The 17,076-nt window shown below is 26.8% G+C and overlaps 2 protein-coding genes across 4 annotated transcripts; one reads left to right on the top strand and one right to left on the bottom strand.

The window, feature by feature from the left end:
* The first annotated feature begins 1,878 nt into the window (after positions 1-1,878).
* LOC134835306 (ankycorbin-like) lies at positions 1,879-8,673 on the top strand. The gene is made up of 17 exons (XM_063850177.1): positions 1,879-1,959; positions 3,520-3,650; positions 3,709-3,839; positions 3,946-4,106; positions 4,451-4,567; positions 4,629-4,663; positions 4,736-4,749; positions 4,832-4,947; positions 5,194-5,267; positions 5,541-5,661; positions 5,733-5,984; positions 6,043-6,115; positions 6,169-6,260; positions 6,750-7,284; positions 7,363-7,438; positions 7,497-7,867; positions 8,537-8,673. Exons 1-17 carry the CDS (start codon positions 1,903-1,905, stop codon positions 8,671-8,673), a joined length of 2,493 nt encoding a protein of 830 aa, XP_063706247.1. The 5' UTR covers positions 1,879-1,902.
* Positions 8,674-11,752: 3,079 nt separating this feature from the next.
* LOC134836101 (serine/threonine-protein phosphatase 2A 56 kDa regulatory subunit epsilon isoform) lies at positions 11,753-16,301 on the bottom strand. 3 transcript variants are annotated; one of them, XM_063851303.1, is made up of 8 exons: positions 16,167-16,301; positions 14,397-14,674; positions 14,135-14,334; positions 13,877-14,071; positions 13,620-13,810; positions 13,224-13,557; positions 12,936-13,165; positions 11,753-12,224 (listed from the first exon to the last, which is right to left on the bottom strand). In XM_063851303.1, exons 2-8 carry the CDS (start codon positions 14,533-14,535, stop codon positions 12,017-12,019), a joined length of 1,497 nt encoding a protein of 498 aa, XP_063707373.1. In that variant the 5' UTR covers positions 14,536-14,674; positions 16,167-16,301; the 3' UTR covers positions 11,753-12,016. The 3 variants fall into 3 exon arrangements, with proteins under 3 accessions (XP_063707373.1, XP_063707371.1, XP_063707370.1); XM_063851301.1 differs by having other exon boundaries at positions 16,039-16,177; XM_063851300.1 differs by lacking the exon at positions 16,167-16,301 and adding an exon at positions 15,232-15,410.
* Between the last annotated feature and the right edge of the window lie 775 nt (positions 16,302-17,076).

The raw sequence follows: 17,076 nt of genomic DNA, 5'->3' as shown, positions 1-17,076 counted from the left end.
TCAAAGCGAAACAAAATTTGAAGGTCCCTAGTGAGTATCATGAGCATATTTGCTTTTAAATAACTCAGAAAAGGTTTACTAATAATTTGCTAAGCAAAAAACTCTTTATTTGACTTTCTAAATGAATGAACATATCAATATTTTTTTTAAGAATGTTTGTATGATACAATTTTAAATCGTTTTTAAATATTTATATTAAATATTTATTATTCATGAAAGAAAAACGATGAGCTTTAGCAAGTAATTTTATTTATTTTATGATTTTGGTGTAAGAATAATTAATGTTAATATTGTTGAAATTTTGTAAAAATGGACAATATTATAATGTTAAAAATTGAGATATGTTACAGATTTACATTAATTGCATTTTTTACATATGATATAAACAACGAATGGGAATAAATAAGACCCATGTACAAAAAGTATTTTAAAAATAATATGAATATTCTGCTTTGCCTAAATACTAAAATATAAATTTAATGCTATTTAATAAAATTTTTATGATACTTTGAGTATAAGCATAGACTAAAATTGTTGATCAAAATGTTTATTTAAATGTATATTTTTTAAGTACCAATGCAGTTATTTCTATAAAATTAACATACATATTTCCGATTTAACAACGAAAACCCTTAATAATAATAATAATATAGATGATACCGTAATGTAGAGAATGCTAAGAGAAAAAAAACCGTCAAAATTCAAATGAAACAGAAAAAATGCAGATAAATTAAGAAAAGGCTAATTTTGAAGTTAAGGGAAGACAATTTCTCTTAAATTTTTGATTTTTTTAAAGTATTTTTAGTTATATTTTTAAATGTTTTTGACACTAAAAAGATAATTTTAAAATAAAATATACAAAATACAAAACTAGTAAAAATTTCAACATTTTCAGTTAAAAATTTTCAAAAAATATGTTAAGAGAGTTTTAACTTCCATTTTTGTTAAGAGAACAGTGTTTATATTTCTCTTAGCATTCTCTACATTACGGTATACATTATAAGAATTAATAAAAAGGGTGCTTTTAAGAACGCTCATTAGTTCCATTATGATATTCATCATGATTATGAAGATGTTTCTTAAAGTATCAAACAATTCATCAAAATTACAGAAAAAAATTCAAAAAAGCGTCCTTAAATGCACCCATTTTTTAACTTACCTTTAAACTTTGTTATGTATACAAATTTAAAATCATTTATCATAATAAAATAAAACATCCTGTAAAAAAATATCCTTTTTTAATTTAAAAAAAATAGTATGAAGCTTAAAGTTCCTTTAATGTTTTAAAGGAACAATTATTATTGACATGCGCAAAGGAGTAGAGTAAAGGTATTTCTCACCTATTTTCAAAGAACTTAAAAAGTACGTGATTCACATAGATGCTCATTAATTTTACACTAGATATAAAAGCTAAGGATCACTAATGTTATAGTCATTCAATGTTAAGTAGTCCAATAGAGCTGATTGTTTTAAAAGAATAAAACATAAACGATTAAGTAGTGCAAATAGAGTTCATAGTAAAATAACTTTTGTATTTCAAGGTCAATAATGAATAAAATAACTGAAGATATTAATTTGTTTTAAATGATAATTATATTATTATTATTTAAAGAAATATAAATAAGTAAAATTTTTAAATAAATACATTAAGCTCATGTATTAAATTAATTAAATGTTTTTTAGAAAAAGTGATAAAAATATGTTCTGTTGTTGTAGGTTGAATACCAATTTTTATTAAATATATATAAAAATTTACAGAACATCTGTTTATTATCATTTTAATATCCTCTTAAATATACAAAATCAAAAAATAAATAATTGCCTTATAACGTGTGCTATGGAATGGATAAAAATAGAAAATATAATGAAGAAAAAAAACTATTAAAAGGATGTACTACATTAATGTATGCATGTCAAAATGGATTAACAAAATATGTTATCAGTGAATTAAAAAATAAGGTACGTGCAAATTTTTAACTTACTGTAGAAATAAATTTTAGGTATTTTATTGTTCTGGATCTCTCTTTATTGTAAAAAAAAATAAACAAAAACATCATTTGAATGTAAGGATACAACAAATTTTTCTCTAAAACAGCTGAGGTATAAAATAATAAAGATAAACATCAATAAGTAGTTTGTTCCAACGTTCTCACAATAGCAAGGACAAAAAATAATCACCTAGTTTTTGAAGGACATTGTTAAAGCTATTATTTTGTGTTGGAGGTTTGAGTGGAAAATATGTTAACTGGTTTGAAAACAAGAGGTAAAATGAAAGCGATATTTGTATAGTAAGCACTTATAGTGTCCTGCAAAGTATATTTGTTGAGGGAAAATATGTTAAGGTTATTCTTTAGTAAAACTTACAGCGTTATAACAAAACCTTATTAAAGTTAGATAAGAAAATTCAAGGATAGATGTTATAAAGGATAAATATTATATTGTAGTATTTTAATGTTTTTAGTATATTACCAGTCACTAATTACATAAACAAGCTATATGAAATTAAAATATAGATATAGTTTGAAAACAGAAAAGTTGATATTTATAAAAATCTTAGTATAAAAATAATTTGGATTTCGTAGACCTGCAAAACATTCGAAAGGAAATATATAAAATAGAGAACGATAATGAGAATAATAATAAGAGCATAGAAAAAATACAATCAACAAAGTTAACAATGAAAATAGAAAAATTCTGTAAATATGGCTTGTTTGATTCATTGAAATGTGCTAAACTGCATTATTATTCTAGTCTGAAAATAATATTTTCATTATTATTTACAACTAGTAGATATAATAAGTTCTAGTCTGCCCAACACTGACGTTCCCGTAGCGACAACATCGGTACTCGCCATCTAGTAATAAATGTCCGTAGCTCCAGTAGTTGAAATCCTTAAGAGGGATTTTGCGACAGACTACCAATTTTTAACGGATGCGGCACAAGCCATCCTCAGATTAAAATTTAACTAATATCATCCATCTTAAAACGATTACTTGCAAAATTTTTGAATTAGAACCGTGATGGGAGGCTTTTGCCTTATTATTTAAAGACGATTTCGATTACAAATCTCTGTTGTCCGCCGGGAATAACTTCGAATCAAACTCCTGACCAAGTAGTTGCAGTTTTAATAACAGACTGTAGAGGCGAATCAAAATTCTTTAAAGTAGGATCATAGAAAAAGGCATAATAACCTAAGGCCCTATTGCAAATAAATCAGAGAAAACCCGCGACTGAATGTTTACAAGTGTTGCATAAACAACACCTTAGCTACGAATAAACAAATATTAAGTTCTGATTCTAACAATTGAATATTTTCTTCAAACATAACAACGGTACTAACAGAAAGGACTAATACTTGTAAGTAGTAAGATGTATCGAGAGAAATTGATGATTTAAATTCAAACTAATTACAATAGTAATATTTTAAAATAATTTCGTCTTTAAAAATTTGCAATATATGTATATGTATTATAGATAACTATATATATATACATTTTTTTTAAATTTTTTAATACTTAGCCCCAATCAATCTATACAAAAGATCGCCAATCAAGGTCAGTATTGCACTATTGTTCTACTCCTAGAAATGAATTAGGACATGTTTCAAGGGTGATGATGAAGGCACCAGATTTGATGGAGGCAGAAGACGAGTAAGTATTTGAAATCTTGGTTAAATTTATCTAACAATAATACGAGCACCATCCTCAGAGATGGATTTACACCACTTCATTTGGCCATTATTCAAGGAAACTTGCCTTTAGTCAATTTGTTGCTTAGTCAAAATGCTAATGTCGATGCATTAGATAATGAAGGACACTCAGTTGTTCATTGGGCTGTTGGTAATGAAAATTTGAATTATTTGTGTAATAGAATTTTTATTTAGAAATGTTAGTCAAAATTATTGATTTAATTTGTACGTTAACGGTTGTATATTTTTGTATTTAGTTTGTGGTGAAATAGATGCACTGAAAGCTTGTTTAAATGCCGGAGCAGACATTTCTTTAGCTGATGTGAATGGTGCTTCTCCATTACATTTTGCCGCTCAATTGTGTGGAGCTAATTATGAGGGTAAAAGTGAAAAGGCTTCTTTTAAATTGGCATTAGAGGTATGTCGTTTTGCCATTTTATAAACTATAGCTAAATGAATTCTTTGCAATTGAATTCTTTAACAATATAAAACATATGTATTGGTTTTTAATTGTTAATATTTAATTACATAAGAAAAAACAATTTAGATAAAAGAAAGTGAAGAAATGTTACACCATTTTTTCAACTGTTTTTTTCGAAAATTAAGAATGAAAAACTCGGAAAATTAACAGCCAAAGTATTTGTATGGTTCTATTTATTTGGTTCTAAAACAATACGGAACATTTTGAATCTACATAAATTAAAACTTGCCTAAAATAATTAATAACTCATTACTATTCAATCTAAAAAATATATTTTTCAGATTTTACATGTGATTCTCGAACACCCATCATCTATGGTGGATAATGTAGACAAAGATGGAAGAACACCTTTATTATGGGCTGCGTCAGCAGGCTCAGAAAAAGCAGTTTTGCAACTGGTGTGATATGTTGAGAATAGAAAAAATAAGAATCTTCATTTAAATAAATTTATTTTATTAGGTTAAAGCTGGTGCAAAAGTTGAAAGTTCAGATAAGTAAGTATCTGAATATTAAGTATTTACTAAAATAAGTTACATGTACTTTTATACATATTTTTTTCTCTGCAGAGACGGTCTTACAGGTATATATATTTTCAAATTTTGTTTACTTATCTTATGTTTTACTTATGTTATTTACTTATATTATGAGCATTTCAATTATAGCTTTACATTGTGCTGCTAGTAAGGGTCACACATTAGTAATAGACGCTTTGGTAAAATTATGTGGAGCTGATGTTGATTTGATAGATTCCAATGGTTGTTCTGCTTTACACTATGCGGTAATCTTTCACTAATAAGTTAGATCATTTAAATCATTTTATCTAAAATGACATATTAAAAAAAATAAAAAATTTTTATAAACATTTATAAATAAAACATTTATTATTTATTTTAAAAGTATCAACTTTTAGTAACTTTTTTTTTAAATGTTTTAGAGAAGAGTATTCATTAGCATTGGTTGAAATCATAAACGAAGAACCATTTTTCAAATCAAATTATTAATTAACATTTTTTTTTAAATTTAGACAACGCTTGGACATGCTGATGCAGTTTCGATTTTGCTAGATCTAGGTGCAGATCCGAACCGATCAGACAGAAAAGGAAAGTAAAAAATAAAGTAGAATTAAGTTTTATATCGTTTATCTATTAAACATATCCTTCACCAGTTTTAGATTAGACTGCTCAAAACTAAAAAGTAAAGTCTGATGCCTTATTTATATAAAAACAAGTGATCAAAAAACAAAACAAAAAAATATGTTTTTTTATATTTCGTATTTTTTTTTTCAATAAGTTCTCAATGTAGTTTTGTTAAATTGTCATGCAATTGGAGTCACGTCATTTAAATTTGAAAGTTTTAAAAATAATTTTATTTAGGTCGTACTCCTGCTCATTGTGGATGTAACAAGGGTCAACTTGAAACAATTAAAATATTAGGCTCCAGAAAAGGAAACCTTTGGTTACGAAATGCTCGTGGTGATTTACCTATTCACGAGGTTAGTTTTTTATTAAGTTGGTTTAGTTAAACTATTACAACAATTAATAAATTATTATTTATTATCTTAAGGCATGTCAGTCGGGACGAAAAGAGCTTGTGCAATGGCTTTTAGAACAAAAACCTATACACGTTAACACTGCCAATAATGATGGCAAAACATTGCTTCACATAGCTTCCAGCAATGATAATGTTGATTTATGTAAAATGCTGTTGGATATCGGGGCAGACGCTAACTCAATTTACCGAACTCCATCAAATGTTGTGTTAACTCCTTTGGATGTTGCTGTTCAAAAAGGTCACAGAAACACAGCAAAATTCTTGGTTAGAGAACTGTAGATATGATCAAACATCACTGTTAATGTTTTTTTTTTAATTTCAGCAATCCAATGGAGGTCTTCCAGCACAAAAATTAAAAATTACTGGAAAGCGACCAAGTCTTGTTTTGTCGGCAGGTTTGTAATATAAGTATAAGTTTTTTTTTCAACCTTAGTTTTCTATGATTTAGGTTCCACTGATTCGGATCAAATTATGAAGGGAAAACTTGTGGAAAAAGAAGAGATATATGATATTAAAAAATCAAAAAAATACGTTGTTTATGTAAAAAGAAGTGATTCGATTAGTGATGACGAGCATTTTAGAGGAAGAATGAAAAATCGTATTTGCCATAATCGAAGGACTAAAAGCTGTGGTGCTGGTGTTCGTCGTTATAAATGCTGTAAAACAAAACGTAGACATAAAATATCGGATCGGAGTTATGATAGTAGTGATGACAACTCGAGTGATTTTGAAGAGGAGTGTTGCAGTGAATGTTGTTTTTCTGACGAAAGTGGTATATCGAATTCAAAATCTCATCAAATTGTTTGTGAGTACAAAAAAAAACGAAAAAAGAAAAGAGAAAAATGCTCGAAACACGTGGAAACAGCAAAAGCATCAAATGACTCAGACACTGACCAAGAAAAGTTTTTAAAGACGAAAAAGGAGGCTACAAAAAAAGAATCTGTTCAGCCAATAAAAGGTTGTACACATGACGATGAAGGAAGTAAAGTGAATTCAACTAATACAAAAACCATAAAAAAACGTCCTCAGTCAGCTAAAACTACTACACTGCCGAAAAGAAAGTCTAAGGCTCAAGAAATTGAAAATGAATCACAAGATGCACTTTTGACAGTTGACAAACCTTCTAACCAAGAACCGATTTCAAGTGCCGAAAATCACGAAACTGAGAATAATACTGAAATATGGAAGGAGAAACAAACTGACAAAGAATTTTCTATTAAAGAGGTAGATACACAAGCAAAACTTGATGATAAAGACAAAAAAACAGAGATTGAAGATGAAACTAAAAGTGCAGAAAAGTCTGAGCAAAAAAAAACCGATGAAAAAACGAACAAAAAGGTTGAGTTCGACGCCAGCACAAAGCATGTAGAATCTTGTGTGAGTGCTGACAGGTCGAAATTACAAAACAATTTACCGAAAGATGCTAAACACAGTTTTCAAGTTTTAGACGAGATTATTAAGCCAGTTTTAGAAAATGATGTGTACCAAGTCAGCCCAGAAGATGATTCTGGGATTGAACCAAGTCCAAAAACTATTCGAAGTGAAAAAAAAAACATAAAAGCCGGTATAATAAATTTAAACACATTTTCGTCATCAAGAAAAGCGTATGTAAGTTCTCCGTACAATTATATTTTTCAAGAAGAAAAACGAAAACCTGGTGATAAGTATGCCGTTAATATGAGTACTGTAACAAGGTCCATACAAAAAAACACAAAAAAGTAAGTTTTAGTACTCTTTTTAAAAACAATTTTAACAATTTTACATTATACCTTATAGGTACTATATGGAAAAGAAAATATTTCAGTATTTATTGGAGCTTAAGGGTCTTCAAATGCGCTCCAACAAATCAAATGAAAAACTGATTATTAAAAGGGTAATTGATGATTACCATAAAGCAGTTGGGAATGAAATGCCCCCATATTCATATCAAGAATACACATTTAAGCAGTTTGAGCTGTTTTTGTATGAAACATTGAAAAGCTTACAAAAACGCGGTTCTTTTAATTTTCAAAACTTGTCTGAAGTTCATAACGATGCTAGTGTATCAGATCTTTTGAAAAGCGAAAGAGCTCTTCAGTGTACGACTAAAACTCACAGGTGTTTACATGCACTACATTCGTATACAGGAATTCCATGTGCAGCTTACAGTAAGTTTAGCTTTTAATATACAATATGCAATATATAGAGTGTACCAAAAACTTATCTTGTTTCGTGTTTTACGATTTATATTTCCATTTTTGTGGAAAAAATAAAAAAAAAAATTAATATTAAAATTTTTGACATTTTTTGAATAAAAATTCATGGAGGATTACAGTTTTCAATTGAATTTTTCAAAATAATAAATTAAGTAATTTACTTCCTATTGAAATATAGATTAGTGTTTTTTTTTAAGTCACGTGATCAAAAAAAATTATTTAAAAAGACTTTGTTTGATTTTTCTTCACAAAATAAGGCCGCACCAATTTTTTTTGAACACTTTAGGGCAAAACAAAAAAAAGTTAAAAATTTCATCAAAATTTGTCGTTTTTCGGTTTTTATTCTATATTTCTTCATGAAATATAAAACATATTTTCAATTTTCAAAAATTTTTGAATTTTAATTTTTGAAAAATTTTTTTCAAAATTATAAGACAGTTATTTAAATGAAGTTTTTTTGATTAAATTTTTAACTTGAAATACTCTGATATCAATTTTAAATTATCAAATCTCAATGAAGATACCTTAAAAACAACTAAAGCATTGATCAATTACATAAAAATTGTTTAAATTTTGTCATTTTATGTGAAAAAGTATTTCAAATATTCTTTTATGTTGCAGTACCATTGATGAACCACCACTCCATACCAAAGTTAGGTTTTGGATCCTTAAAAACAACAGCAGGAAGGTTTTTACCAAAAATTTTATCGGCAAATTCAAGTAATTCTAATGAACAAATAGAAAGTAAAAAACGATAAATCCACTTCGAAATTACGAACTCTATAAAATAAATATTCTTAGATTGTAAACAAACTAAATAGAAAACACAAATGTGTGTATTTAACCCTAAATATATGTATGAATAAATAATTATATGGGCAATAAATTATTACTAATAATTAATAAAACTATTCGATCTTTTTTTTATGGCAAAAAAATAAATTTCATTCAAACATTCACTTTTTTCCGAATCATGATTTTTTCAAAAGTTGACTGTCTATTTAGAATAACTTTAAATAAAAATTTTCCTATTATAAAAAACTAATATTCTTTCAAATCTAAGGAGAGTAAAATTTAGTTCATTAGGCATTGATCAGGTACCACAAATTTCAGTAGAAATCTAATAGTAAGTATAAGTCAAGTATAGCTAAATCTCAGTAGTTTGCTGAATTTAAGCCGTAATTTTTTATGTTCGACTACTTTATAGCCATATTTTTTTTAGCTGTACTGTAATATTTAGTAATATGTACTATGCTTTTCTGCATTTTCCTTAATCTGTAAGTTATAAGTGTTAGGGCTGATACCCTATATAGAATTTAAGAAAAATAATTAAACTTTTCGATTGGTTTTAAATATTTTATTCTTATACATATAAGTTAATCGTTAATATATAACAAATATGTTTTTTTTCTCGGCTTAATAATATATGTGTTTTTTTATTTTTATTTTCAATTACTATAATCTATTTTTGTATATTTAATTACAATCTGAATTATTTTCTCTGTAGAAACTAGTCCACCTTTTTAAATAATTGTCCTCTTTGTTAAGTTCATATGTCAATTTTAAAATATGGTTTATAAACGAAAATATTAAAACACAAGATAACAATATATATATACACTTTAAACTTATATATATATATATATATAGATTATTTTATATTCTTTTCATGTCCTTAATAAAAGTATAAAAATATTGATACATAATTTATATAAAGAAAATATAAATGTAAAGATAAATGAATTTGGCCATTCTTCTTATACTTTGTTTTGAGATTTCTGGGACGTTTAATCTAGGTAGAAGCCATTTTAAATTTTCTTAAATATTATTTTATTTTATATTTTTTTTTACATTCGCTTTATTTCTTCATTATGTTTATATCCATATATGATTGTTACATTAATGTTTAAGTTAATTAAAATACGATGATCTTTAACTGTATATTAAAAATCTTACAACAAAATTTAATGATATCAAAAACTTGTTTTTGTGTTTGTTTTTTAATTTAAAATATGATGTACAATTTTCAGATTTTTAGTTTCAAAAACATTTGAAAATATGTAGTTGAAAGTATTGAATAAAATAATTTTAAAACATGAAAAATTGCTCAATTTATTTATGGACTAACTCTTTATTAAGTTTCTTGTGTTGTATACAGTAATGGGGTTGTTTGGCTGATGCAAAAATCAAAAATGTTTTCGATTGCATGGACCTTTTTAACATTAGGATCAGGGTAATATCGAAAATGGCTGCATAAATAGTAACATTTTATTTTTTTAAGGAATTTTACGAAATGTGAAAATATTGAATTTTAAACGGAAATTTTTATCGTTTAGAACAAAGTTTTATGGAAAATATACTGAAATTTAAACGATACTTATTCTGCGGTGATGTATACTCAAACCTAATCTACTCGATAATAAGTGTATCCCCTGAGAACTTTCCTAAAAATTAAGTAGGTGGGAAGAAAACCGATAACATTTTTGATTATTGTGTTGGCCTTCTTTTTTTAATAACTATCAGATAAATAAGAACTTTTCAAGACGAAATTTAAAAACACAAAGTTTAAATAAAAAATAAGTGTCTCTTAAAATTTTGAATCTTTCAATTACACTATTTGACCAAAATCATAGTAAAATAACCTTCCAAATAAACCCACAACTAAACACAACACATTTTAAATAATTTTATGAACTGTAAAACTACTGGTGTTGACAATTTTTTTAGATGTGGTCACTTATGTATTTTTGCTTTTTTTCCTGGTAAACAAAATTAAATAATTGAAAATTTTCTCACGTAAGAATTAGAAAATACTTAAATTTTTCAATGAGGCCATTAAATTGAATTATTTCACCATCCCCCATAAAGATTTTGTCGAAAAAAATTATATGTATTAGATATGAGCTTAATTTTCTTTAGCGACCCATTTTCTACTTACATTAGATGACAAAATTTTGAAGTCACGTGACCAAAATTATTATTTTTTTTTTTTAATTTTTATTATGTGAAATTTTATTTGAATTATGCCAAAAAAGTTTGAAAAAGTAAAATAATTAAATTTTATGGCCTAATGTAAATGTAGTTATAAAAAGCTTGAGTCCCAAAACTATATTATTATATTATATAAATTATATGAATAATGTTCAATATTTTTTTGTCAGAATTTAACAATTTTTGTTTCACAAAAGTTTTACATTGCTTGAATAACTTTAAATTAATTAAATTTTATTTAAAAAAATGTGATAAAGTAGTATTCGTTGAAACAAACTGTTTAACATCATTTCAATTTTAAAAATAAAAATCAATTTTTTGTATCTAATTAGGTTAAAAGTGATCAGAAATTAGTAGTTTTGGATTTATTATTTAAAAAATTTTTATACTATCCTTGGGACAATTTTTTTCTGAAGATTGCTCGATTGGATCGAGGACTTTCCCTGGATATAATCACTGAGTTTGAAAACAACTAAACAAATTCTTGCAATGCGTCACATAAGAAAAATATAAATTTTAACCTCTGTTAGAACCTTTAAATTGGTTGTTAAATATCTTGCGTCATTTATAATTTTTATTAAATTTTATTTTATTTAATTTTTATTTAATATAATAATATTAAATAATTTCCACCGGAATTTTTGGTTAATCATATAACTTTTATTTTCTTTACTTCAATAATATTATTAATAATTTTAGCTGTTTTTATTTACTGCATATATATTTCACTATATTTTAAATATGTAGTATTAAAAATATTACCAAAACATACTTGGGATACATATCGTTCTGGAGCAGTTAGTATTATTTTTTTAATGTTTTCTACATGAAAGGAAAATACCGATATACTAATATTCATTATACTTCAATGTTCACGATACTCATTTTTTAAATGTTTTTCATTATAAAAACAAATTTATTTGTATACTTTATATATAAATTTAGTTAATATAAAGGTTTTTAAACTTCTAATTAATGAATTAAATTTCATTTATTTTTTTCTTTTCAATAAACATTTTTTTTATCGATCGTTCCCTCATATTTATTTATTGGTTGTTTTAAATTTTATTTATAATCTGTTGTAATAAATTATAAGGTATCGCTGGTAGATCACTTGGACGTAATGTTGTTTGAATTACCTAAAGTTGTAGATCCCATGGCAAAACTAGGTGCTAGTGCAGAATTATTTTCTTGGTTTGATGATTGTTGAGGTATTTCACCGATGCCGATGTTGTCGCTTTGATTATTAATCCTTGTTATTTCAAGATCATGCAATCTTTTCCAAAGTTCCTCTCGCTCACGTTCTCTTTTCTTTTCTCTAAAAAATAATAATTTCATTAGAACATGCAACAAAATAGTGTAAATTAGGCCCAAACAATATTCCTAAATGTTTGAGGTTTCATAGACCCTCGAGTATCTTTTAGTGTAAAAAAGTTCACCTTTCTCTATAATTGTTTTGATTCAAAAAACTTTTGAACATAAATTTTGAAAATTATGAGGGATGAATATTTTTTTTACAAAATTTATCATTTTTCACTAAAATTGTATGAAATTACATGAAAATGAAAAAATGTATGAAAATATCGAATTGTAAACTGATTTTAACGGAAATTTTATCATTTTCAACGGATTTAGGTCAAAAATGTACTGAAATTTTAAATATTTCTTACATTTTAGATACTCGATTTCTCACCTGGGAATTACAGAAAAATTATGTGGGAGGAGACCTGAAACATTCAGGACTATTGTTTTGGCCTTAAATCAATTGTAAACACAAAGATCAAAAAAATTTTAAAGCTGATTTTTTTTTTGATTTGATCAGATCGTATCAAAAAAAAATGTCTAAACATTGAATCATATAGAATTTTTGATTTGAACGGATCTAAAAAATGTTTTAAATCAAAATTAGATCAGATGAAACTTTAGTGTTTGGATTTGTAAATCAGATCGAAAATCAAATCATAATCTGATTTGTCACATAACGGCTTAATTGTTCACAGAAAGGCTTTAATAATATACACTGTCTTACTTTTGTCGTTCGGCTTTATAACTGGCGGTTAATTCGTCAAAAAGTTTAGAATTCATTTCCATGAATGTCTTTAAAACATTATAGACAAGAGCTACGATAGTTTGGTTCCAATGTTCTTTACTAATTCTGTACAAAGCAGGAAACATAATTGGCATTATGACACTATTGTTATCTTCTATTAGAGACATAGCATATTCATTATTCCAAAAATACAACGCTCTTTCTGCAACCTAAAACGAACAAAATCTTAAAATTTGTGTCATGGGATAATATTACCAGATGACTAACTTGAAAATGAGGGCTAGATACACATTTAGCAATTTGTCTAAAAAGTGGCTCTTGTATTTTTACAAACTGTGGTGGCTCAATGACATCAAGAATTTCCTCTATTTCGCCTAAAAACATAACTTCTTTTTGTGAGCAAGTCTTTGGCCAAAATTTGAGAAGTCCTTTAACAACGGGTTCCGTTAATGATGCGTCCTTTTCCAAAAATTGTACCACACAATAAGCTAACTGTGCGTGATACAATGATAAACATTTTACTTTGTGCAACGGTAGAAGCACCTTGACTAAAAACTGCTTGTGTTCAGATTTTAGCGGTAAAGCAAATCCATTAATTATGCTGAATTTGAAAAAAAATGTATATAGATATATTTTGAATACAAAAAGCAAAAATTATCATACCTGCCCAGAATTTCAAGCAATTCTCCAACCCCATTGAAATGTTCTGTTTCGTAGATGAAACGGAGAAATATATTGTTGATTTGTTTTCGAATAAACGCTCGTAACCCTAAGAACTTTCCATATATACGATGTAAAACGGTTTTTAGAAAGTCTCTTTCTCTAGGATCTTCTGAATCAAATAGTTCTAAAAGCTAAATCATTTATGAACAGATATAAAATAGAACTAAGAGTAATTATAGCTTAAGACATTGGTTTACCTGTAAGACAAATTTCTGATCAATAACTTTTTTACCGATTGCTGTTTGAAAGTCTTGCGATTCTAAAAATCTCAAAAAAACTTCATACACCAATTGCAAATGAGGCCAGGAAGCTTCTAATGTAGGATCATCTTCTTCAGGGTCAAAGTCAGGGTTTTCGCTAGGTGGTAATGTCCGAAATAGATTTACTGATATCTAGTGAAATTTGCGAATAAACAAAAATTATGTTGACTTTTCAGTGGTAGGAAGGTCACTTACCATTCGAATTATTTCGGGGTAGACAGGTTCAGTAAGTACACCTCTTCCGTGAGTAATATATGCTGATAAATCATTTAGAGCGGCTCGTTTAATCTCTTTACCTTTCAAGTCTGATACAGGGTCCATGAAATCGAACGATACACAACATTGTCTCAATTTTCGGATAAAAAGCTCCTCCTGTTCGAGACTTGAATTTTCAACTATGGGAAAAATGTTTATAACTGTGATAAACAGGTTAAATGAAAAGTTGGTAGCGTTTTACCTTTAAGAAGTGGCAATTGTTGAAGCTCTACATCTTGAGAATTCCGGTAGCGAGATGAACCTTGTGATTTCTTGCTTTTTTTCTTTAATGACCTCTTAGCAAAAGGGTCAATTCGATCCACAAACGTACCCGACGACATATTTTTGTCTTGTGTATCAATTTTATAAAATTATTAAATGAAAGCTTCACAAAAAGTCTCAGCAATCTAAGAACTGTTAATGTGCTTTGTCAAAAATGGTACTTTCGTTGTCCAGATATTTTTTGACTTTTTTGTTTATCTAAAAATTAAAAAAAAAACATATTATGTTATAGTTTTAACTTCAAGAACTTGTATTATAATTGAGGAATAAGTTGGGAGAATCAATAAATTTACAATAGTAACATATTAATTAAGTCGATTTTTAGAAGAAATAATTTATAAGATATAGATTGAATGAATATTACAGGATATAAAGTTATGCATCACTCAAAGGTTTTGTCCTTGAAAGTATTTAAACATGATATAATACCTGAACATTTTTTTTTATTTTAGGATATTTATTTATCATATTAAGTAAAATTAAAAATAACAATATTTAAATGCGAGAATCAAGCACCATCTTCTCCCTTAATTTAGTATTTTCCTTTCCTTTCGATTTTCCCCAAAGTCGATGTACAAAATAAGCCATATTAATACTACGATTTCGGTTTCAAAATTAATTTGCTTGTAAACTTTATGCATACTTGTGTACTTTATTAAATTTATCATTGATTTATCCAGCAGAGTTGTCTATAGAGCTCCTCATTTTTTTCTACTACCTTTGCTTTTTTATTGTCAATTCAAATTTATTCTTACACGAATGATTATGTCATTAGAGGCCTATGTAACGAAATAGCTGCAATTTATACAGTCTTTGTGCCTTTTTTCACTATATCTTCATTATTTTCAGAATTTTGCACATATTTCACCTTCATTTTAATTTTCTTTTGCAATGGCTGATTCGATTTAGTGACATTTATATCAAACAAGCTCTCTGTCCAAGTTTTTTTCTTAGTTGAAATCAATTCTCATCATACAATTTTTCTTCTTGAGACCTTTTTACGTGCAAGTTTCATTCACAATTTTTCAACCTCTCTTTCACTCTTTCGTTGAATTAGCAAAATCAAATTTGTGTCAAATCGATGAACAAAAATCGAGCAAAATGCCCAACAACCGACTAAGACTTCTGATCTTTCGTTCTAATTTCTTTAGCTATTTTCTAATTTATTTTATAATACGACGATACACCACTTAAAAAATTAAACGAGACAACTTGATGACTTACATACTTCAATCTGATTATGGCTCAGTGTCCCGAAATATTAGTTTAAATATTCAATAGATTTTACTAAAATTCCCTACAGTTAATCAAAGTTAAAAAAAACAAATTTTTTCTTATTTACGATTTGTTGTAGAACTTTTGATTATAATATAAATTTTTTACCAAAATTTACTCGTCTCATAAAATTCAAACTGTTTGAGTACAGTTTTTAAATACACATAATATTAAAAGTTTTCCATTTGGCTTTACTCTTCATATATTTTGACGTCTCAAAGCAAAGAAAATGTCAAGTCCAGTTTTTTTTCTACAAAATAAATAACTAAAATTTGTCTAAGACTCACATTTTCAAGTATATTCGAGTGGGCATGCGATAAAAAAAACTTTTCTATGGTTTTTGTTTACTCATTAAAGAATCGTAAATTTTAAAACTATGTTTATACTCTTGTTAAAAAAGTGCTTGTGTAATTACATATATTGTCTCTGTAACTTGTTCACACTACATATTTAAAATGAAATTTGTATCAATTGTTGCTTTCAACTATTTTTTAGTACGAATTTTTCAGTTTTTTTAAAAACAAAATCACTCTTTAAAATACATTTAGATACCCTGCTAAAATCACTGATATTCTTATTACCTTTAGTTTTGATTAGAGGTAACGTATGCCATTCCAGTTACTAAACATAGGCGGACTAAATTTTAAAAAAATACAGGGAGGTCGACGCAAAATTGCTTTTTAAAGATCTCGCCGTATGGTATTTAACTGAACTGGCAATTAGTACCTTCTCTCCAATCTCAAGAACTAAACATAGGTACTTTATATTATTTTAACTTTAAGCTCTTCATTTGACATACGTATGTGTGTTTGATAAAATATAATTTTTTAAAATTATTTCCAACAAAGTGACTATACATGATATAAATAAGTAGAATAAATAAATACGCTGATATAGTGTTTCAATCAATAAGTGAATAAATAAATATCTATCTAAATACATATGCCAAATATGAGCTACTTGGACATAGGTATTGGGTGCATTCAAGAACGCTCATCGCTTCCATTATGACTTTTTCTGTAATTTTTTTAGTGTTCAATACGTTCAAGTTAAGATTTATTTTCAAAGAAAATATCATAAAGGCCGCTCCAAATGAAAATCAAAAATAAAGTCTAAAATTTTTGAAAATAAAATGGAAGGGGCAAAATAAAAAAAAAATTGAAGTACCTAATTTCATACAAAATAACAGAAATTTAGCAATTATTAATCGTTGATCAACATTTTTGTTGTTTTTTAATCATCTTCTTTAAAATTTTCAAATTAAAAATTGATTAAGATCATTTTATGTTAAAAATTGAAAAATTAAAATTTCATAAAAAATAACT

This window comes from Culicoides brevitarsis, chromosome 3 (genome assembly GCF_036172545.1).
Source record: "Culicoides brevitarsis isolate CSIRO-B50_1 chromosome 3, AGI_CSIRO_Cbre_v1, whole genome shotgun sequence".
Lineage (NCBI taxonomy): Eukaryota > Metazoa > Arthropoda > Insecta > Diptera > Ceratopogonidae > Culicoides > Culicoides brevitarsis.
This window is presented reverse-complemented; position numbering and strand designations above follow the sequence as displayed.